Source organism: Acanthochromis polyacanthus, chromosome 14, assembly GCF_021347895.1.
Source record: "Acanthochromis polyacanthus isolate Apoly-LR-REF ecotype Palm Island chromosome 14, KAUST_Apoly_ChrSc, whole genome shotgun sequence".
NCBI classification, from domain to species: domain Eukaryota; kingdom Metazoa; phylum Chordata; class Actinopteri; family Pomacentridae; genus Acanthochromis; species Acanthochromis polyacanthus.
The window spans coordinates 15,135,995-15,160,246 of NC_067126.1; the positions used below are offsets into that span (position 1 = coordinate 15,135,995).

The following is a 24,252-nucleotide window of genomic DNA, read 5'->3' on the forward strand; positions in this document are numbered from 1 at the left end:
TTTAACCAGCAGAAATGCAGTCACTGCCATTTGGTTTTTAACTTTTGTGGTTTTATGTTCTTGTCAACTTTAACTCTTTTTTTCTGTCATTTTGTTAGTAACTGACTGTCACTAATTCAATCATGATTAATATATTAATCTTTTAATGATTCTATTAGTAGCTTTCAGTCTCAGTGTGGCTGTGGAGCTATGGTTACATCATAAACTGAACATAAGAGATGGATGTGTTTGAAAGGAAGCCAACGTGGAAGAACAGGATGCCCATCGTCTGGCTCCAAATGTGTAAAAGTCTATGAGAAAATTACCCTATTTCGGACTTGTTCTGTTATCTCAGTAAATATTTTCATAATGAGCTTATGGTTTCAATCACTAGTCTAAAAACCTTTTGAAAAAAAAACAACGTTCACTTTCTAAATTTCTCATTTCGAGGAAAATAGACAATAAAGCAGGGAACGTTTTAAAGTGGGCCTGCTATATGATTGACGTCAAAACCTGCGTAGAATCAGTATGTTGCAAAGAGATTGATTATTGTTTTTATTTTAGAAGTTCTTGATTGTGATTCTTTAAGCAGCAGGTGATTACAGTTACAACAATAGTACAATCCAGGTGTTACACTGACATATGATAATACTTGAGGGATTAATTTTTTAAACAGTGTTTTAACCAGTGACGTTACACAGCCACAGCCTGACTGCACATCCCCCTTTAAGGAAGGCGGTCATGTAGGCTAATGAGTTTGTTGTAAAGAAAGTTTCTACTGATTTTTGTAAGAATTAGCAGCACATTTTTGCAGTCACAGTAAAATGCTGCAGTAGTAAAGTTCCTTTAGCCAGCCGTAACAAGGCCTAACAGGCAGAATCGCTACTGACAGTATGTGGGTTATGTTCACTGTCACAGAGGAGAAAAAAAGACTTTATGTTCATGTTTCATTGTGAAATTATGAGCTTGTAAAAACAATTAAAATTAATTTCTCTTCGACTTTCTGATGTAGTTCCTGATTCTTAACCCTCATGTTGTGTGAGACTGGGACAGCTGTAACTATAAATACTTGATAGCAAAAAATGACACTGTAAAAGAAGGGTTCTCACACGTTTGGCCAACAAATATTGCTTTGTGCAACTCCTTGTTATTCCGAATCTATACAAGAACGCAGGCAGCATAGCCAACGGAGCCACCGTAGCCACATTCGTGGGAAACATACCAGGTAGAAATAAACCAGAATTGTCCTTTAAATGTGTTCAATACAGACTGAGTCATGTGTCCTTTTTTAGGCTAAGGTCTATAATAAAACAGAAACCTATTCATCTTGAAGGGCAGCAGAGCACAGTTACTGTACCAAGATTACATAAAGAAGCTGCTGCCTTGGACAGCTACATGTCATGAACAGAAACAGACTGTCAGGAATTCTAAAAAAAACCCCAACAATTTCTTTATTTTCACTCTTGGCATAAAATTATTGAAAAAGTGAAGTGTGGTGAAGATGGTCAGTAACCCAGTCTTATTTTACTTCATGTGGTTCAAAGAGTTAGTGTGGAGAGGCATCTGATTGAATATAAAAATGCCTCTATATGGTAGCAAGCAGTCCTTTAATACAGTTTCTACAAAGGCTGATTGATGGCTTCAGAAGATTTGTTCTATACATAAACACTAAAATGGCTACAGAAAAAATGGCAAGCATCTCAATACATACATCTCACTGTCGAGGACATGTTCTAGTAAAAACAAGAACAAAACAAGAAAATAGTCCAAAAGGACAGAACGGTTTCAAAAAACATCCTGAGGCAGAACAACAACAGAAAACTGACTCTATAAGGACTCAGACATGTGAAAAGACAAACGCTTACAGCTTATCCAAAAGAAGCTATAACCCAGTGGATGTGTTGAATTGCAATATACAAGCATACAATATGAGCAGCTTCAGAAGAGACCGCAGAAAGGGCTCTGTTCCCTCTGTCGTGTGTTTGTTCTCACATCCACCTCAAATATGTTTTTATCAATAGACACCCCATCCAAAGAATGATTTCCCTTTCTGACTCACTACAGTAAAATTACACTGAACCCTTCATCATATTTAAATAATGATGACATGAACTCACACTTGAAATGTGTCTGATACAATAAAAGTAAATGAACCAGTGTCCTTAACAACAAACAGGAATTCTTAAATTAAAATACAAACAATTTGAAGTGTTTTTCTCAAAAATAGCACACTACAGTACACAGTACAGTATGAACAAAAAAGAGTGGATGCAAATGCATCTAAACAAATGACAGAGCTATTTCTACACCATTTAAGTCACTAAAAGTGTTCAGAACTATTAACAGTGGCTACAACACTATATAATAGTGTGTGTGTGTGTGTGTGTGTGTGTGTGTGTGTGTGTGTGTGTGTGTGTGTGTGTGTGTGTGTGTGTTTGTGTGTTCTAGCTTTTGCTACATTGCGGGGGACCAAATGTCCCCACAACGGTAGGAAAACCGAAAACTATGTCACTTGTGGGGACCTCATTTCGGGCCCCACAAGTTTAAACAGTGTTTTCTTGGCCATGTTGTTGTTACTGAAAAAAGTAAAAGTGCAAAACGTTTCTTTAGGGTTAGGCATTGTTTTGGTTAGGGTTAGGGTTTGGTTAAGGTTAGGGTTAGGGTTAGGGGTTAGATATGAATGGGAGTCAATGGTAAGTCCCCACAATGATAGAAAAACATAATATGTGTGTGTGTGTGTGTGTGTGTGTGTGTGTGTGTGTGTGTGTGTGTGTGTGTGTGTGTGTGTAGAGAAGCGCTGATGGATCTCAATTTAAAATCACTGCAACTGCCAAAACACTGTATTAAGGGTGCAGGTTCTACAGCCTTTAAATTTAAAACCACTGGTTACAAATCATTTGAAAGACGTGTAAATAAATGAGAGAAAGATCTTCTAACCCCATAAATCTTCAGTCCGTCCAAACTTGTAGATCAGAGTGCTACAGAAAAAAAACAACAACAATATATGTCATTGGAAGAAATTGCTTTAAACAATCAGCACATGTGGCCAACAGAACAAGTTGCTGTAGTAATTCAGCATTTCACAACAGCATGCAGCCATGCAGCATGCAAGTTTTCAAACAATCTGGTGTTTTTCACAAACATACATTTAAAAAGGACATCTCCGCTGCAAATGTGCTGTAATTTCCACTGTCACAGAGTAACAATGAAAATACAGGCAATCATAATAAATAGTCTCATTTCTGTAATACAGCAAGACAGACAAGGCAGTCCCACCGTGAAACAATTTACAATACGACCAGATTGGGTACAATGAATTTCTTTAGTGTTGCAGTGGTTCTCATACTATTCTGTGTTAGTATTCTAATACTATACTGTGAATCAAAACCTACTTCTATCAATCCCTTGCTTGCTTTAAGCAAAGCATTAATAGAAATCTACTTAAGTGAGAATATTCTCCACTTTACGGTAATATTGGCCAATTTTTTTTCCCAGTTTCTTTCTCTGTGTGCCATTTTGTCAGATAGTATGAGCATTCCTGTTGAGTCCAGTACGTTGTTATTATTCTTTGGTATATTTGTCATGCCATTTGGCTGTAGTTGCGTTTAGTCTGCAGTGGTCAGAAAATGGGACAAGATGTAAACATACAACAATATTCCATTTTTTTGAAGTACTACAGCTAGCATAATTAGGTTTTTCAAAAGTGGGATATGGTCCTATTGACAAGCATATAATACCAAGCAAGTTAAATATACCAGGGTTATCTTTTCGTTATCTGGCTCCTCTTAACCTAACAACTGCAGTCAGGACAAGCAATCTAAGTGGGCTGGTTATCAACTTAGGGAGTCAACACAGTGTTTCTGAACTTGCATATGAGCATGTTCTTGTGAAAGAGGCAGAGTTGGCAACAGATGACTAATTGCAAACATGGACAAATCTACTGGAACCAGAGTGGCACATTTTACAAACAAAAAACTAAGTATAATATTAGACAAATACAAAGATGTTAAACACATAATAAAGATTTAAAGTAATGACTTCAGCAGCCAAAGCAGGAGGGAAAACTGCAAACATTAGACTGTATGAACTCACAAGTTGACAGGCTTGTCAATATCACTACCAAATTATTTGGGCATGAGTGGATCTCACTATAATTTCAACTGTATATTCTGATAAATGAATATGCTGCTTTGACGTATCCCTCTGGGCTGTAAGACAGTTTAATCGTTTTAGCTACAACCCTGGCAGTATTACACACTGTTGGAAACGAGTAAAAATTTTAATAAAAACATATTTCAAAGCGTGAATTTGGCTGACTCTCATATGGTATAGCAAGCTACAAGTTTTATCCAGCTTTATATATTTCTCACAAGATGAACACAAAACAACCCCAAACTAATATGAGCAGTTTAAAATATAATACAGGCTAAAAACAGCAAAACTGCTGTAGCCAGGGTCAGGAAGGAAAGCTGAAATAACAAATAAATAATCACATGAAATGGCTTTGAAATTACTTGCAGCTTGAAAAAGAGAACTGATTCGTCACTTAGAGTGTTTTAAAATGTGTTAGCCTTTAACTAGCAACTTCTCTGGTATAAGAAACTTCTGCTGAATTGTACTCCTTGACCTGCCTTACCAAACACAGTAATGATTTCTATGTAAGCGGAGTGAGTGTAAATGAATGTATGTCTAAAGGGCCATCAGGTTCTATGTACGTAGTTTGAGTCACAGGATGTAGACTGCGGGTAGAAACCTGACATTGGCTGATAATCTCAGTCAGCATTCCCCCCCTTCTGCAATCTGCTAATTACAGATCGTGGAAAGTTGTTTCTTTCTCTAAAGAAAAAATCCCAACAACAACTGGCTGCAATCTACCTCACTAAAACGTACATATTCCACAAAAAAAAAATCTAGCCATCTTAAGGGAACAAGCATTTGCTTAGCCTTGTCCACAACACAACACAACACTGTTGTCTATACTTAGGCAAAGACTGAGGTAAAGAAGCCTCAGACTATAACACCTCAGTCCAATCACAGTGGACTAAGACTCTCTCTTGTAAATACATCAACTGATTATATCAGCATTTCCAATCAACTTGTAGCTCTGAATCAGGGCATTCACTACTTGGTGGGATTGTGGATAATGTGAAGCCCTTTTTCTGTTGTTGTAGCCGAAATATAACCTAGCTGGGGACACAGAGCAAGTGGAGCACTGGCATGTCACAGTGCTACAGTCAAGGTTGTGTGTGCTTAATGTTCTCCCTTGAACACCTCAGAACTTTACATGAGAACTCTGCACTGACAGTTCAACCCTGACGGATGAATTCATGGTACACAACCGCTTCAATTTTGAGAGTAAACAACAAGCATACTCATGGTGCACTGCTGACCTGATATGTCTTGCCAGAATGTAGAAACTGCAGCGCTTCCACTGTTAAACTGTAGTTACCACAGGGTGCTCCACGGATGACTTTGTTCATTTGTGTGACTTAATCAGATCTTTGACAGTGAAAGGTAAAACAGTCCCACCACACCTCCAGTCACCTCAGGTAACCTGACTCCTGGACCAACCACCTGCAGAATGGAAACATAACCGCAATACACCCATTGTTCTCTCTCTTCCTTCAACGGCTCTTGCCTCACTTGCTCTCCTCTGGCCGGCAGAAATGCACAGAACTCTTTCCTCCAGCAGCGACACAAGACCCTGTCTGGAGATTGTTCATTAGCAGGTACACACAGCTAACCTAGTGTACCTAGTTAAGTAGCACTTTGGGATTCTGCCTAAATGAAGAGTGCATTACAAATAAAATGCATTATTATTATCATTATTATTATTATTATTATTATTATTATTATCACAAATAATTAACTAGGTATTAGCCCGGTGGCTGCAAAACAAAGTTTCTCATCTAATTGCACGAGCACCAGGAGCAATAAAAAAATGTGAGTGCCGAGTCCCTAACTCTGTTGAGAACAAAGAAGGGACCAGTTTCCTCTGATGTGCATCAGAAACCTCCAAAGCAAGGACTGCCATTCATCTTAGCAACTTCAACATCTCTGAACCTGCACATCAGTGATCAGATCAACAGAACCACTAACAGCACATTTTCTGTTAATGGACTGTAGTAATGGGGTATCTACACACATAGCAGAGTTTTACAGCAAACATGGCTAAACATAGGACTGCTTCTGTTATTATTATGTATAGAACTGTATGTTGTGATCTGTTGTAGCATTCAATCATTGTTTATTCACATAGGAAGGTTGATGTTACCTAGGCTGCATACAAAGGGTCTTGTGTACAAACTAACATCCTCTTTCCCTAATGTGGCAGCATTATCCTCTGAAACATCACACACATGATCAGATTTGGCCTTGACACAAACACAAAAGTGGAGAGGATACTCAGACCTCTCGCTTCAGTTTCTTTTGTTCTAGCCAAATGTGAATTCAGGCCTAATCACATAGTGAAAGCAGAACAAACGGACACACATCGTCTTTGGTGAGCTCCCAACTCATGCACATATGGACACATACACACCATAATCCCCTTGCAAGTACATGTAGTTAGATTATTTTGTAAATACTGTAAATACTGTATGTTTTTCTTCTATTTTCCTTAATAAATGTTTGTGTATATCTGCTGGCCAAATTGTTCTTGCATAAGAGTGAATGCTGCCAACCTCTACTATAAAACTCAATTCTTCAACCTAACCATTGATACGATAATTTGATCATAGTTATTAGTGTAATTATTCATCAACATATAAAATTGACAGTTAAGTATTTTATGACATTGACTAATAAGACTGATCTTTAGGTCAATCTATTTTCCTTCAACTGATGGTGATGCCCTGCTTTTTGATAATTCATTTATTGAGAATTATAACCTTTAACACGGTAGCACTCACATCTTTTGGCACTCCGCCAGAGGTATGGTATTGTTGACATGTTTTGGCACCCTGTGACTGACATGCTATAGTACCTACACACTAAAGCTCTTCCAAATTTTCAGTCTTGGAGCGTATGTGCTGCGTGGTGAACTGAAGGAAGTCTGTCTTGGAAATTTTCATATCATGACAGTTTAGATAAAAAATTTCATTTCAGTGTGAGGAATCATATTTTACATACTAATAATGCTTGCATAACAACCAACAACAACAAATAACCTCCATAAACTGTGCAGTCCAAAATTACTGCAAACATCATGAAGGTGCAGGTGCTCCATGTTCATAAAGTTTTTCTGAAGCTAAACAGCACAATTCCTGAGTCACCATATATACCAAACGACTACAAAGTCACAGATTTGTGACGTGGCATTTATGTTGTGCAGTGTTTTGGTGAGTGCATTAAAACACTTTTGTTGTTGCTATAACTGAATAGCTTTGTCTGCTCTCTTATAGAGTTGCATCATCAGTCTGAAGAGCGTTGGCTCAACTTTATGCTACACAGTTGACTTCCTTCCCTTGCTCTACATCGCTCCAAAAAAATGCACCCCTGGCCTCATGGCATTTGATTGAAGTACTCAGTATCTTGCCCTCGTAAGTACATTTTATGCCTGGTAGCTGGCAAATTGACAAAGGGCAGCAAGTCAGCATATTTTACTCTGCTGCTGCAACACTAGTTAGCCCTAAACATGGGAATCTTTAGGGCTAAGGTTTGGAAGTCCATGTTTGGTCGAGGATGCAGACTTCAAGTCAGCTCTAACAATAGAACATTTTATAAACATGTTGAATTTGTGGTACATTTGATACATGTTATATGCAGAATATGGTGGTTTTATTGACATTGGATACACTAAAAGGTTAATCTGAAACATCAAAGCTTTTAATCATGGTTTGTGTCTTTCGGCTAGTATTGAGGTTTCAAGTACTTGTTCATTTATCTCCTCTCTACAACCTCTGTGAGGATTTAAGAAGTCATCAGGATACAACAACAGAGTCATGAGGATCTAGGGAGTCCCTGTCATACATCTTAACGTTCCAGATGGCTACAAGCCTGGTGGATCTTTGTCACATCACAACCATTACAATCAGGAAACATACAACTTGCCAGATGTTAGGTGTAGAATTCTGTGTACAGATCGTCTGTCTTTGAGATGCTTAGATAAGCCAGAGGTGTCTGTTGACCGCTTTTCCATTTGGTTGTTGGCAACTTGTCCCTGACCATCCAACTCAAACATATTTCTATATATGATATGGTAAATGGTTTGCACTTATATACTACCCTTCTATCTCTAACCTCATTTCTAACGTGCATTACAATGTGTTTCGAAATTTACCCATTCACCCACACACTCCCACCAATGGCAGCAGAGCTTTCTTGCAAGGAAGCAACTAGGGGTTCAGTGTCGTGCTTAGCGACACATAGGCACATGGAGGAGCCGGCTATTGATACACCAACCTTTACAATTTCTGTTTTTCTTTGTCTTTTTTCCCCCCAGAAGTCGCAGAACATTTTTTTTGCGTTTCCAAATTTTTGCAGTTCAGAATTATATAAGATGAGACTTTGCGTGAATCCATTTCTTTTCCATCTATTCCTATCAGGTAATATCCCTTACTTGTAGCATTGCCACTGAAAATACTGGATAATGATTGGTTGAAAGTATGGTTTCTTCTGGTATGATCACAAAATAACAGACATTGGGGTTTGATGTGATTCATACACTGCCTGGAAAAGCTAAACTGTTGCACCCTATAGAAAAAAATGACAGGTTTACGAACTGGGCTTTGCCGCATCCCACTTTCAACTGTACAGAAGCACTGTCAGTAGGGTAAATAGAGTTAAGTTAGCTTGATAAGTCCATGTACCTTTATTCTGAAACAAAAATTGGAATATTAAAAAATGTTTATAAAAAAATCTTGCCATTTGACAAAAAATGGACATCAAAGCATTTTCTGATTCAAAGTAGAATTTATAGAAAATGCTTAAAATATAGTTTTGTCAAGTTTTATTTTTCTTGATAAAGGAGCCTGTAATATATAGTAAAAGCTGTACGGTACAACAGCACACATCTAGAACTCTAGCTAACTGTTTATAATTGTTGATGAAGGTGTTTTGTTGGCTTTTTACTGAATATACTAAATGTCAAGAGTTGTTTCCCCATAGGCCACCAGAGTGAGTTTACCCTTAAGTGAATACGAAAGTCAAATACTTTGTACTGTAGGGGGTGGGTGACCAGTGTGCAGCTTTGAACACATTTACAAAGCTGACTTTAATCATGTTATACTCACCTAAAAAAGATGAAGGCATTTTGAAAGAACACAGCCAATCCTGGTGCAACCTCTACCTCTGAGGAAAGGAAAATGAAAAGGCACAAGTAAGAGGGATTATGAAACAGATGTGTCCACAAATCAGGTCCTTTAATGCAGAAAGAACAGTGAAACATAGTAGATGAAATACAATGCAACTGTTTTGTATGAGTGACTGAGCTGACTTTAGCTCCTGTTAAGTCTCTCAGCTCTCTTGTAGGGACAATGACCCATTTGAGAGCATTTTTGCCAAGATCCTTTAAAAGTCAACACTCAGCTACACTACTTTGTCAATGCAGACAGATTTCATCTAGGACCTTTAGATGTATTACTACTAAATTACACAGCCTAAATTTAAAATTCCCTTTTCATTTATTGATTACAGGTCCTGGTCTGTACAGGATGGTGTCTGGGTCCAGACTTGGGCCACTGTCCGCCTATTAATGACTTGGCTGTAGATAGTAGCAGGGCAGTTGAGCCTATTCCAGCTGAGCTAGGGTAGAAGGCAGGGTACACTATGGAGAGGTCACCAGTCCATCACAGGGCCACTGGACATACATGCCAGTGCCAATCACAGCCTCATTTGTGGACATAAAAGCTATAGAACATGTCTCTTCTTCTCCACTTCCCTTCTTATATGGAAAGGTTTATCCCACAAGTTGACAGGACTGAAATATGCTAGTAGACAATGCTTACACACTATTGAAAAACCTTAACAACAAGGCTATGGAAGGGGCAACTGTTTCTGGTATATATGAACCATCTAATGAACGTCTCTATGTGGAGAAAGTTACATGCATTTTTGCAAGTGGAACCACAGTGTTAGTAACTTCATTAGCACACTCGAACTTGCTTTTTGTATTACGGCACTTATCCAGGTTGTTTTCTAATGACTAGATCGATATATGTGTTGTATCCACTCTCAGATGTATGTTTCTTGGATAAAAGCGTCTGCTAAATGAAACTGGAGAACTACAGAATTGTATAGAGCAAGTCAACTGGGCCAAAAACTGTCACACTGTTTAGGCCTACTTGTCTTACCTTGAAGTTTGTTACTTCTGGGATTATTTCCTTTATTTATTAAATAAATGCAGCATTACACAGCAGCAGGATCAACAGGAGTGTCTCCAAAGAGAGAGCTGCAGGAATTTACATAAAGAGCATCAGCAGTAACTTCATTAATTATTTTAATTATAAATAATCCCTCACATGGAGAAAGGACGGATTGGTATCTAATGGCAAGACACGCTGTCTATTTTTCTCTACATCAGACAGGTGAGCTGTCACACAGAGTCACAGTTTATCAGGTGCAGTTAAATACTTTGTTACTACACAGCTGTCTGCAAGCTGCAAAGCTGTCTTGAGCTTCGAGATCACAAATTAACTGGGCTGTTAGTTATTTGGACACTTTGATAAGCTGCTACTTGCTTAGCTTTGGTCTGTTATCTGTTATTGCATTATTATGTATTAGACATCACATGCTGTATTGCCTAATCCCCTGAAACTCACAAACATTACTTGTGTACCACACGATATATCTTCAGAAGGGTTAGGTTCAGTTGACTGTGGAGGAAAGTCTATGACTGGGTTAGGGTTAGGGTTAGGGTATTTATATTGTAAGTGACAATTTTGTGGTATTTTCTAAGATTCACAAGCGTCATGGTACTTGTGTCCAAACTTATGGCCATGGCTGTATGTTTTGGTCCTGCCCAAGACTTAATACATTTTGGTCTAACATTTTCTGTGCATATATGAATATGTTTCAAATAGATATTACCCCCAATCCCATGTGTGCCCTATTTGGTTATAGCCAGGAGATCTCTTTACTGAAAGAAAATGCTCATGTTATAATAGCATTCACCTCCTTAATAGCCAGGCGTCGCATACTTCTCTCCTGGAAAGGGCAGGCACCTCCCAGCTTTACCAGATGGATCAAGGATACGATGCATTTTTTAAAACTCATAAAAATAGAATACACCCTGAAAGGCTCTTTGCACAGTTTCAGGAAGACTTGGACACCCTTTTTAGAATACTACGATAGTTTACAAGTCCCACTGGATAGAAACGATGAATAAACAATAGAAAAATAGAAGAAGGATGGATGACGCTCCCCTCCCCTATTTTTTTTAAGTTAGATAACTTATTTAATTAGATTTATTTACTCTTTTTTGTATTAATGATTGTTTATTTATTTTTTGTGTGTGTATATATATATATATATATATATATATATATATATATCTGTCTTTTGTTGTTGTTTTTTTCTTTTTTTCTCTCCCCCCCCCCCCCCCCCCTTTTTTTTAATCATTACTATTCTTTGATTATTCATATTTACTACAGTCAGAGGTGTGGGATTTGGGTTAATGAAAAAGTCAATAAAAACTGTTAAAAGAAAAGAAGGGCATATGGGTAGAAGCGAGGAGCTGCCAGTCAGAGAACAGTTTTACAAACTATACATTTCAGATATAGTAGACCAGAAGGGACTTGTTGAGGCCAAATACTGAGGCCATTTGCATGGGACGCAAGTGGTGATTAAAGCACAAAAGACATGCAGAGATAGATGAAAGGAACAAAATGGTTGGAGGGAAACTCACTTGGCACCACATAACCGCCGAACAGAATCCAGATGGAGGCGATGAGCGAACCAAACATCATCATAAAGCCGATAAAGAGCCAGAGACGAGCTCCTGCAATTTGAAGAGGTGGTAATCACTCTCATTAGCTCACTAGTCACTTTTCACACTTGACAGCTTGATACAGCCTCTGTATAACCTTTTGGACAACGAGCAAACCAAACATTAGCTGGGAAACAGTGCCTGTGGCAATCAGTGCAAACAGTTTTCAGAAAGTAAGGTATGAAAGTAAAACATTGGCCATGTTTTGTGTGCAATAAAGACAACTAAAACACAAATACATCATACTAGTTGTCTAGCAGTAGTTTATGAGCAGTATTCGTCCTTTAGTGGCTGATGAAACACAAATAGTGTCTCAATTAAAACATTAATTTAAGGAAGGGATGTTTCCTATTCTAAGATCAATTTTCCCTGGAATAATAAATTGTTGTTGGTGACATTAAATAAATAATGTAGCTGAAGATCATTCACAGCTACCCTTACTCTAAATGAATATGGTTTAAATCCAACATCCACTGCTGAAGGCAAGGCAAGGCAAATTAATTTGTATCACATAATTCATGCACAGGGCAATTCAAAGTGCTTTAGAAATTAATTATAAAGATGATTTAAAAGGTAGACATTAAAAGCATGTATTAAAATTATAGAAACATAATTTTAGCAATAAAATCAACATCAAATTCTATGGTAATAAAAACAAAGAAATTAAAACATAAAAAGAGAGATAAATCAAAATCACAATCACATTCAGTGCAGTGTTGCAGTGTTAAGAGTGATAGTGCAGTGCTGGTATTAAGACAGTCATTAATCAAAGGCAACAGCAAATAAATAAGTCTTTAACCTTAACTGAAAGGAGCTGAGAGCTTCAGCAGACCTGCAATTTTCTAGATGTTTGTTCCAGATACACTACCCATCAAAAGTTTGGACACACCTTCTCATTTAATGTTTTTTCTTTATTTTCATGACATTGTAGATTCTCACTGAAGGCATCAAAACTATGAACGAACACATACGAAACTATGTAGTAAACAAAAAAGTGTGAAATAAATCAAAACATGTTTTTCATTTGTGTGTGTGTGTGTGTGTGTGTGTGTGTGTGTGTGTGTGTGTGTGTAGTTAATGTGGTCTGCTCTATTTTCTCTATACACACTTTGGAAATAAATCTGCAAATTTTTTGTAGTTAAGTGTTCCAAAATCAAAATTTAAGTTCCTGCTGTTTTTGTAACAAACTAAAAACAAACAAAGAAAAAAAATATTAGTGGCTTAGTGAGGCTGTAGATTGTTACACTTCTCATGCAGGCACAGTAACACTGACAAGTTATTAGGCTGATGTGAATATCCACACTTATACTTTTAACCTTAGCCAGGTTATAAAAAAAACTCTTCATAATGTGTTTCTGCTTGACCCATTTGTAGTCACACACCAATGGTGACAGAGCTGCCATGCCAGGTACTTGTCTACTGTTACGAGGAACTTGGGGTTCAGTATCTTGCCCATGAAAATTTTGTCACATGGAGTGAAGACATCAAATAACAATTTACTTGTCCACCTGAGCCATGGCACCTCAACTGGAGATGTTCAGTGGATAACACCACAATCAGCATCTTAGCTACAATGCAGTAAAGGAACTAAAAAACCAGTGGTGTAGTCTACGTGATACACAGGTATACGCCGAATACTCACTAGAAAAGGTCCCGAATTTCCGTATACCCACTTAAAAATGCACAGAGATACGTATAGCCAGGGGTGTAGACACGCAGGTATACGCCTTATATTCACTAGAAAAGGTCCCGAATTTTCATATAACCACTTAAAAATGTGCAAACATATGCATCAGTATGTTTTTTTGACATAACGTTCACTTTCCCATTCATAAATTCGTCTTCTCTGTGTCAGGAAGCGGTGAAGTTGTGTGGGACGTCAGAAGGTGTCTGGCTGAGAACAGGGCTCACTAAAGGCTGACCGCGGTCCGGATCTGGACCCAGACGCCGTCTATACGGGTGTAAATTTGACAGGTCACTTCTATTTTACCGGTGCAGCTTTCTAGTGTTTATCATTGGTCTGTCAGCTCAGAAACGCACAGACCAATTATGTACGAGTTCAGGCGTGACGCTGCTCAGCCAATGACGTCGCTACATCGCATCGCAGCGCTGCCTTCAAAAACCAGCTGAGAGGTGGGGGACAAAGAGGACAGTAGTGATGGAAGTTCGGCACTTTTCAGAGAGCTTTTGGCATGGCTTCCAAAGAAAAGCCGGCTGTTTCGGCTCCCAAACGGCTCCTAATTAATTATTGCTTGTAGCCTCATTTTAGCCTAACCAGGCAAATATGAATCATTTGTGTTTTGACAAACACTTTTTCATTCAGTGTTTTTATGAGAAGCCTTATAATTGACTCATTTTGTGCATTTGTTTTGTTACAAAAACAGGCATTCTTACTTTTGTTTAATATTTCAATAAAACTTTTTTGCACAAAAATAAATGAACAAAACTGCACATGATGAAGAGGAAACATCAGCTCTACCTGATGACAGGAGGAGGAGCTGCTGACGCTATAATGTCTATAAGTATCTAATTGGTAGTTTGAAATAAAGGAACTGCTGTTGCTGTGTGTGTGTGTGTGTGTGTGTGTGTGTGTGTGTGTGTGTGTGTGTGTGTGTGTGTGTGCGCACACGCACGCACGCACATGTGAGCGCACGTGCACGTGTGAGTGCACGCGCACATATATGAGAACCTGACCTGGCTTTGGTTTATGAGGCCGAAGTATACCCACTAGAAAAAACTAGACTACACCGCTGTAAAAAACTGTAACTGAGACTCACTGAAACAGGATTAGCTGTGCAGGTGTTTGGAAATCAACCAAAGTACTACTTAAACTGAAACTCTGACCTGATGATGGCAGTAGGTGAAAACTTAAAGGAATACCAAAGTTATTGAGATTAATCATCTGCAACAATAAATGTCATATCTTTTGGCAATCCTTTTAATATTTGCTTGGACCAAAGCGATAGACTACACCTAGGAACATGGCTATTTCAAAAAGTGACACACAAAAACACCTTTTTGAAGTCAGCAGCTATAGCAATTACAGTGAATCATTTAATACTGTATCTCCATTTTGTTTTGTCTTTGTGTATCTTAAGATCACAGCCTTCAGATCACAGCCTTCAAGCTGCACATTAGATGTCTGAGAGGACATCTACATGCATCAGCTCTTCAGTTCACTATGCTAAAAAGCAAACAAAAAACAAAACATGCATGGCAAAGTTGCATGTCCATTATGAGATCTGTATATTAAAAATCTAGGACAAAATGCAAACAAACATGAAGACGCACCTGTTCTGCCAAGACAGCCTTCTCCATACGTGTCCCCTCTCACCTGACCATTGGAGACTGCATTAATCCTGTAAAAAAAACACAGTCAGCAATTACATAACAGAGTAAAATCCATCCTAAACAATCACCAAGTAAAAATGCACACAAAGTCCAACTCCATACAGTGTTGCAGCACTTTGACCAAAATCAAGGCAACAGCTCCAGAAAACTGATAGAGTATGTTATGTAAGATTCATGGTTTTTAATTTTAACTCTTGCAAATTATTATTTGTTCTTATCCAATGCTCGGTACTACCAAAAAAAGTTGCACTTTAAAGCCAGGGGAAGAATAACAAATGTAAAAGAAGAAAAGCACTCAGAGAGCGCAGAACTCCGCCAAGGCTGTTCATTCCCCCATATGGCATTGTCAGAAATGCAGCATATTTTTGTAGCAATGCAGCATTTCTTTATTAGTTATTGATGATCATAAATCACACAACATAGAATGTGGCCATTTAATATAGATGCACCCACAAACAAAATGACCTTACACTGAGCACAGGCGTGTGTTATGCATGTGTACGTTATGTACGGATACCAAGTCACATCACCTAAATATGCAGCAGACAGCGGAAATTGATGGGACTTGGAAACACCCCCACAATTTAATCAATTGCTCTTTGTATCATTTCCGATAAGTCTGCAGTGGTGGAGCTGTAATAGGATCACAATCATGTGATCATCGGCAGGCAGCAATGCAGCATTGACTTGTCATAGCTACAGTGATGCTGTGCCACTATCTCGCAATGATACAGAAATCTTTAACAAATCCATGGATTCAAACTGCATCACTGTCAAAATCTCATTTCTGACCTTCCCTGAAAATTTTATCAGGATCAGTTAGTCTGTTCTGGAGTAATGTTGTGCACAGACAAATAGACAAACACATGCCGAGTGTCACAGAACTGATGCATTCCTTGCATTCCTTGGCGGAGTAAAAGCGTTTCGTTCAAACAACAAAATGAGGTCAAACAGCTCAATTTTTGTTTGATCTGACCACCAAACTTTCATCGAGAAGTCCTGTCCTTTGTCCATATGATCAAAAGCAAACTTTAGTTGAGCCTTAAAGTGCTGCTTGTAGAAGAAGGGCTTTCTTCTTGCATGGCAACCTCTCAGTTGATGGCCAAATAAAACACTGCGGACACCAACACCTGTATTCCAGTCTACATGTCTTCACATTAGACAGATGAGGTGTCACACACAAAATAGCAGTTGTCTTTCTATCTGTTTAGGAGTACTTCTTCATAGTTTATTAGTAACCTGCAGCATCAAACAGTGGTAGAATCCGTGTCCCCAAAGAAAGAGAGAGGGCTGCTGCATTTACGAACAGAGCAACACAAGTCACTTTATTATTTAGGCTTAACTTAATATGATCCCAACATGTAGAAAGAACTGATTAGCATCTAACAGCAGCTGTGAACTTTTGTTCACCTCAGACAGGTGAGCTGCCATACAGTCACAATTTATCAGCTGCTGTTTAATATTTTGTCACATCGCAGCGGTTCTAAGATTGATTCCAAGAAAATTTAATCAGCTAGCAATAGTTTTGTTCTAGGTCTGTTATTGTATTATTAATGTCTTATGCATCACTTGGTGTATTGACTAGTCTTGCTTGAATGACAAATATGTCATGTGTACTGCTAGCCTAGCCGCGCTAAACCCAGCTCTGATGACGCAAGGGTCTAGTTACCCTCGGTAAGCCTCGAGGCTCGATGCTCCTAAAACTGGCCGACGGATCACCATGAAGTGTAGAGTCTGAAGGCCGGCGTAACTAAGTGACGACAGAGGCGCGACGATTCTGAAAGAAACAACCGGAAACAACTAGCCTAGCCACGCTAGACAACCCACGGCAACAAATTTAATTCTCTGCCAGGGTCGACAACAAAAATGACAACAGTCGTTGAGCTCCATTAGCACTGACTCTGAATAATCTTTCTGTTAACATGTCTGTAATATACTTGAGCTTCACCCATTGACTGTATAAATAAGGCTTCACCGAACTCCCGCATCCTCTGATTTTCAGTGCTCTCGGAACTACGTCAGCCTATTTGTTGCGCTGATTGGTTGTATACCTACCCAATTGCTGCAGAGGGATTTGAAAGACAACCTTTTAGCCCGCCTCCCTCCCTGCCGAGGGTAACTAGACCCTTGCGTCGTAACAGCTGGGTCTAGCGTGGCTAGGCTAGTGTACTGCCTCATTAACAGATAAGTGGCCTGTGTCAAAGGGTCTGGATAACAGAATGCAGTCACTGTAACAGACTGAATACACAGCAGTGCTCCATGTTGGATGTCTGAAAGGAGCTTCTGTCACTCGTGGAGGAGTTGTCACTGATCTCCAACACTGCAGTGGGCATTGACTTCAGGGTTTTGTTTTTGAAAGAGGTACACAGCAGTATGCAAGGACTAACTGCAGAAAGTTACAGGGGTGCAGCACTTTGCAGAGGTCACAAAAAGAGAACTGCCAGTTTATTTCCAATGCTCTGTAGTCTGTCATCTCTGACTCTACGGTTGACCTGTGAACATCAGACAGATATGCTGCTAAAAGGCTCTTCTTTTCACCTGCCAATGCTGAGCTTCACCTGGGAAGTATCAGGTACTCCCTTCAAAGTTGCACATCTCATTGCACATGTACCCTATTAACTAGCTGGGTAGCCTGAGTGACAGCGAGGACAGGGTCAGCTTTCTTCTCACCAACAATTCTAATGTTTTTTGTTGAAGGAACTGTTTACCCAGTTTCTTAGTCTGATTATTTTTACAGACCCAAGCTGAGTGTCCAACACTTACATGAAGAATGCTATCGTGGAGAAGACGCCACACGTGTGGAAGGCATGGTTCATCTGCTGGGATGGATATGTTACTGCTGCATCAATCATGATCCACCAACCTGTAAAAAACTGGAAGAAGACAAAACAGGGTTGATGTTTGAATAGATGAGACAGTTCCATCAGCTGACTTTCTTGAGCAGGATCTGTTGTGCATGCCAGATGCACTTTACCCAAGACAGTGTCAGACTGCCACTTTTCCAACATTTCCCCTATCAACAATTAAACATCGTAATTGTGTATTTGCATCATAAACCTCCACTTTTGTAAATATGAAATGTTCCAAATGCTCCCTGTTATTTGTACAAACTTGTAACAAATTTTTACTTGCACTGTTGCATGATTAACACCCTGATTGCTTTAGGCAACTCCTTGTTATTTTAGGAGCTTTCACTCACAATAATGTTACCATTAAGTGCAAAGAACATTACATCCAAAACCTCAAGCTGTCAAAAATCAGCAGAAGAAAATCTGTTTTTATCACAGCCGCGCTAAACTAAAAAAGAAATTACTGGCATTATTAACTGTGATGACAAAATTATTTATTTATTATTTTGACTACAGACTGGCCGATAGGTAGAATAGAGTAGCTTGTGCAAAGATGCTGTTGTGACTTGCTGATAATTTCACTTTTAGTCATTATGATGGGGTGTAGTTTGATTGATTCATTTCTTTATTCTCATGTCATGCACACAAGCATGCCCAACCCTCATGGGTTTACAAGACACCAGTATAACAGCATTGCAGCAATACATCCAAAACACACATTACTCTGCTGCTCAGTTCTCAAACAAAATATGTTGCCTTTTATCCGAGGCCTGGCAAAGAAATTCTGCCATGGAAAAGGTTCCCCCTCTAAAACATAACTCAAGTTTTTCATGGTCATTCAACCAAAAGATTCTACGTAAAGAGAGGACATTTTACTGAAAAATACTTTCCTTAAATCTTCATATACAGGACAGCAAAACATAAAATAAACCTCATTCTAAATTACACAGCAGTAGCATTAAACCTCCCAGTCTCGAAAGTTAATGGTAATGTTCCTGAGTATAACTGTGCACACAGGGATCTCTGCGTTTTTATTAAATTACACTTCACATAATGGTCCACACTGTACCAATCCTTTATAAGACAATAAGTTTGGTTTATACCAAATATCAACAGACCATTTTTCTCTAAACCTAAGAAACATATTACTCCTGATATCATGAATATCACAGAATAACCTATCATGAAAAATAAATGACGAGTTGTTCAAATGAAATAAAGATTTTAACTCATTTACCCAGGGGTCATGATTGGAGATGCCCCAATCAAGTATCTTTGTTGTGATTCTCTGACTGTACATCTTCACCAATCCATTCCAAAGGCGAAGCATTTGGCATGTCTGATGTTTGAAGGTCAACATCCCATATCTCCAGCCATGGCCAAAACTGAAGTAAATTTATGGACTTCCAGAAATTATTGAATCTCAGACGCACTGTATATTACAACTTGTATATTCCCGGAAGCCCCAAACCCCAGAAGCTTAGTCAAACAGCAGACACGTAAACTGTGTAGTTCTACATAAGTATGGAATACTAGATTACCACAATGCAAAACTTTGTTCAGTACAGATCCCAGAGCTCTGCCTGCTGACTGAGATAAAACATTAACAGCTTCCTTAAATGTCATGTGTTCATCCAGTGTCAAACCAAGATATTTATGCTGGTCAGTATACGACAGCACTATTGGCCCAAAATTAAAAAATAACTGAACTGCTCTCCAATGACATTCTCCTGAAATGCAATATTTGTGTTTTGTCTTGATTTATCACTAGTCTCCATTTCCAACACCATTCTTGGCCTGGACAGCCTTCAAATTTTCTTTATTCTTGGCAAGTACAGCTATATTATCTGCATATAGTAGTATGCCCACAGTCTGATCATCAACTTTAATTCCCAAGTTAGAAGCCTTAATCTGAATAGCTAAATCATTCAGTCTATAAGCCTGCGATTTAAGATTGAAGAATACAACTTATACACACAACTAGGGTTGCAAAGGGGCGGAAAATTTCCGGTAAATTTCCAGAAACTTTCCATGGGAAGTTAAGCTGGGGAATTTTGGAAATATTCCAAATTAGAAACTTTCCATGGGAATTATGGGAATTTATGGGAATTATTGGGAATTTATGGGAATGAACTGGAAATTGGGGGTAATCATATCCAAACATAAATGTAAATATTTTTTGTCATAAGCAGACATCCATGCAAAATAATACAACATGACATTTCAACAGATTTATTTCAGTAGAACTTTAGTTTTTATTCTTGTATGAACAATTACTTTAATGAACAACCAAAACATGAATGTTGAGTAAATACTCACCCCTCCCCCACCCAATCAAAAAGTAAAATGACCCCCACCCCTCCAAAAAAGTCCCATTCAAAATGTTAAATGAAAGGAGCCCCACTCCCTCCAAAAAAGTCCCATTCAACATGTAAAACAAAAGCCTCTTCCGTCAAGCTTCGCAAGCCTAGTTTCTGCATGTTCTGCATTTTTGCCAAAACCTTTCAGGCAATGGCCTCTTCCTAGGCCTCATCAACATCCTCCATGTTCACCTCCTCAACATCTGACTCCAATGACTCCTCTTCAGTGTCACTGTCCAGCCTTGTTGAGGATGGCTCTGTCAGGTTCAAAGAGCCTTAGGTTTGCCCGAATGGCCACCAGTTTTTCCACTCTCACGTTTGTGAGCCTGTTGCGAACCTTTGTGTGTGTTCCCGAACAGTGAAATGGTCAATGAAATGAAAAATAGCTTTCATTTAGCACCTAACTTACCAGCTAGTTAGCTACTGTATTAATACATTTATATTTAATATTTGCAAGTTAACAGGGCTTGGGTAAATATATTTACCCCATGATATTATCAAAACTTACTTGACTTTATATAGTCCGCAGGCTCAAATGTGTGGCTTCAATAGTCTTGTGCTTTGAGCTCAAAAGTGTGGCCTCCAGGCTTCAAGAAATCACCTGTGCATGTGATGGAGGAATGCACAGTGCATGTAGGGGGCGTGGCCTCAATAGCCCTGCAGTAAGCAGTGTGCTGTGTGCATGTGATTCAGGAGTGTACTTGCATTAAATCTGGTTGTTTTAGCCAAGACTATGCTACAATATATTCCCCCCAACTATATTTAAGTTCCCTGTTAAGGGCCAACCTTCAATGTTGTAAATTTCTTATTTATTCCCGTTTATTCCCATATATTCCCGTTAATTCCCATGGAAAGTTTCCAACTTTGAAAATTCCCGGAATTTTGCAACCCTACACACAACTAATTTGACTTATACCTCTAGCCAAGAGACAGCTTAGGGGAATTTCTAGTACATTTAGGAACAGGTTTTACAACAGACTTCTGCCACTGTGTAGGAATGGTGTCACTATCAAAATAAGACTGAAGTAGTTTATTAAACACATTGAATAACCTGGGTGACTTCAGAACTTCATTGGAAATATCAATTCCAGTGACTTTTTTCAGTTTACATCTATCTATTACATTTTGTACCTCTTCTACAGAAAAAACTGCATTTAAAATATATTACAGTTATCATCAGCTTCCATTAGACATTCCAATGATTCTTTTAAATTCATTGTTTCTTTAAGAAAAACACCATCAAATGAATTGTTGCACCATCTCTGTATTACAACCCCTAAAATATTAGTATTCATTTGCATGAAGTTAATGTTCAGTCTTTTTCAAATGTTTGTGTTCATCCAGCCAGCCCAATGAATGGGATCCATTAACGTTATTTCAGAGAAGCTGCTGTAACGCGCAACACAATTATATTAGAACATTTTATAAAAAAGCACCTTCATCTGATCAGCGCTGTCTGGCAGGCATTCTTGGATTCACTTGACCATCTCAAATATTGGTAAACAGACCTGGTACAACTGCATCTCATACAATTAGAATATGTTAGAAAAAGTTCAATATTTCTCACCGGACTTTGTTTAAAGTGAGATCTTTCTAGACTCATTACACATATACTGAAATATGTCAAGCCGGTATTTGTTTTTACTATGATGATAACAGCTTGCAGCTCATGAAAACCCCCGGATATCAATCTCAAAGTATTAGAGGGCCACAGAGATGTCAATCAAAGACAACTAGACACTCCCACACAGTCCTAAGAAGAGTTCTAATCAGCTACATAACTCAAAACACTTGCAAAAAGTCTTTGATTTCTCAGTCTAGTTTGGTATACTCAACCACAATTAAGGAAAAGACTGATACCCTCCACAAGAATCAAAAGTGCATTGCTGTCAGGGTCCCTGCCAGGCCCCTCCATTTTCTCTGTTTCTTACTCCTCCTCTTCTTCTCTTTCTGTTCCTGTCCCCTAAACTGTCTCTCATCCTCCCTCTATCCTTCACTTGGAATCCATCCACATCTGCACAGCTTTTTAAGTCAAACAGCAGAACAAAGAAAGGCTCTTTCAACTGACTCTTCCTAAGGTTTTCAATACTGCAGCACTTTGGCACTGACAACAACACAGTGAGGTCACATCCTCTGATCTGTCTACATTTTATGCAGGGGTTGTGACTGAGAGAAGAACATAAAACAGAGTCACTATGTGCAAAAAATGCATAAAACACAATACAATTTTTGTGTGTTTTTGTGGCTATGTCATTTTCAATTTGGATGATTTTCCTGGCTCAACTGCATGAAGCCACCAGCAAAAAAGCAATTTGTATGTTTTCAAGGGAAGGACATCTAAGGTCATAAGGCACCGTGAAGAAAAATCTTCTTTCTATCAACGCATCAATTGTCAGCCTTCAGTGAGCTGGACTCATTAAACTGCACTACATGTGACCAGTTTACAAGTGTGACATTGTGCAAATCCTTCTGGGGTTGCTGAAAAATCCAAGTGAAAAATTCACTTCTCACTCCAAGTTTATATGTTTCCTACAGACAGCAGTGAATCATGCAAACAGCAGCATAGTTCAAACTTGTTGGGTCAAACATCTCAAAGTTGTTTAGAATATCCCTACTTTTCCTACAAAAAATCAGAACCAACAATAAAAACCCATAGAAATTAGAAACCAAACATCTTCTGGACATCTAAGCTAGTGTCATGACTCCCGTCCTGCCTTGCTGGCTACAGACTCCTTTTTAACCTTTGTGGGGGTTTCATTTCTGATATCATGCCATGTTTTTTGAGCTCTGCCGTTGCCATGTGTTTCTGTGTTGCTTTGTACTGGTTCTCTCTCACCCTCATTAATCAGGTCAGAGTGGCTTCAGCAGCAGCTGGAGCCACTCAGGTGATTGGCCACGTAGCCTGGACTGAGCAGCTGACTCCACTCCGTCATCATCTCACCCTGACAGTTAAAAGCCGGTCGTCACATCCACTCTTCGCCGGATTGTTGTTCAAACTACTCACAGTTAGTGACACGCCAGCCAAACCAAGTTGTCTCAGAAATTGGATTCTGAAGATTCATTGTTGTTTTGCATAAAACCGTGCGTAACTCTGCCTTTCTTTGCTTCACCAGTCTTAACTGCTCGGAACCCACGCACTACCGGTCTGAATCACCGCCAAGAGGATACCACCGCCAGGACCAAGCCCAGAACCCCCGCTAGACCCACAGCCAAGAGATTACCACAGTCAAGACCAAATCCAGAGCCCCAGCGCAACCCACTGCCACAAGGTTACAACGGTCCGCAGTCAGAACCGCCGCCAAGACAGTACCACAGCCAAGACCAGGTCCCGAACCCCAACCCGATCCACCGCCAACAAGAATCCCAACACAGAACCCCAGTCCAAGACCTAGACCGGGAGGTCCAGCATCCGCCAAGACAGTACCACAGCCAAGACCAGGTCCCGAACCCCAACCCGATCCATCGCCAACAAGAATCCCAACACAGCACCCCAGCCCAAGACCTAGACCGGGAGGTCCAGCATTCCCTCTCCAGAATCATCTTTTCTCCCTCTCAATTAAACCTTTAATTCACCACCACTCCATCCCAGTTCTTCCACCGTTTCCACCCTCCTCGCTACAGACCTGACAGAACAATCCGGCCAAAAAAATGGAAACGGAGAACATGGGTCCAGACGAACCTTCCCCTTCCCAGGTTCTGCACGCAGTTTCCATCCATGGTCAACTACTGGGGCAACACAGCAAGACCTTAAGGGAGCTAGTAGAAGCAGGAAATCAGGTAACAACCC

At 39.2% G+C, this 24,252-nt stretch overlaps 1 protein-coding gene across 1 annotated transcript in view; it reads right to left on the reverse strand.

The window, feature by feature from the left end:
• Window positions 1-1,411: 1,411 nt before the first annotated feature.
• The window catches only part of LOC110970904 (transmembrane protein 50B), a 31,727-nt gene continuing 8,886 nt past the window's right edge, over window positions 1,412-24,252 (reverse strand). Inside the window, exons 3-7 of the mRNA XM_022221221.2 lie at window positions 18,020-18,129; window positions 15,197-15,264; window positions 11,825-11,917; window positions 9,213-9,270; window positions 1,412-2,957 (exon numbers count right to left, since the gene is read on the reverse strand). Of these exons, the coding sequence (XP_022076913.1) occupies window positions 2,912-2,957; window positions 9,213-9,270; window positions 11,825-11,917; window positions 15,197-15,264; window positions 18,020-18,129 (375 nt within the window). The 3' untranslated portion in view covers window positions 1,412-2,911. The remainder of the gene's footprint in view (window positions 2,958-9,212; window positions 9,271-11,824; window positions 11,918-15,196; window positions 15,265-18,019; window positions 18,130-24,252) is intronic.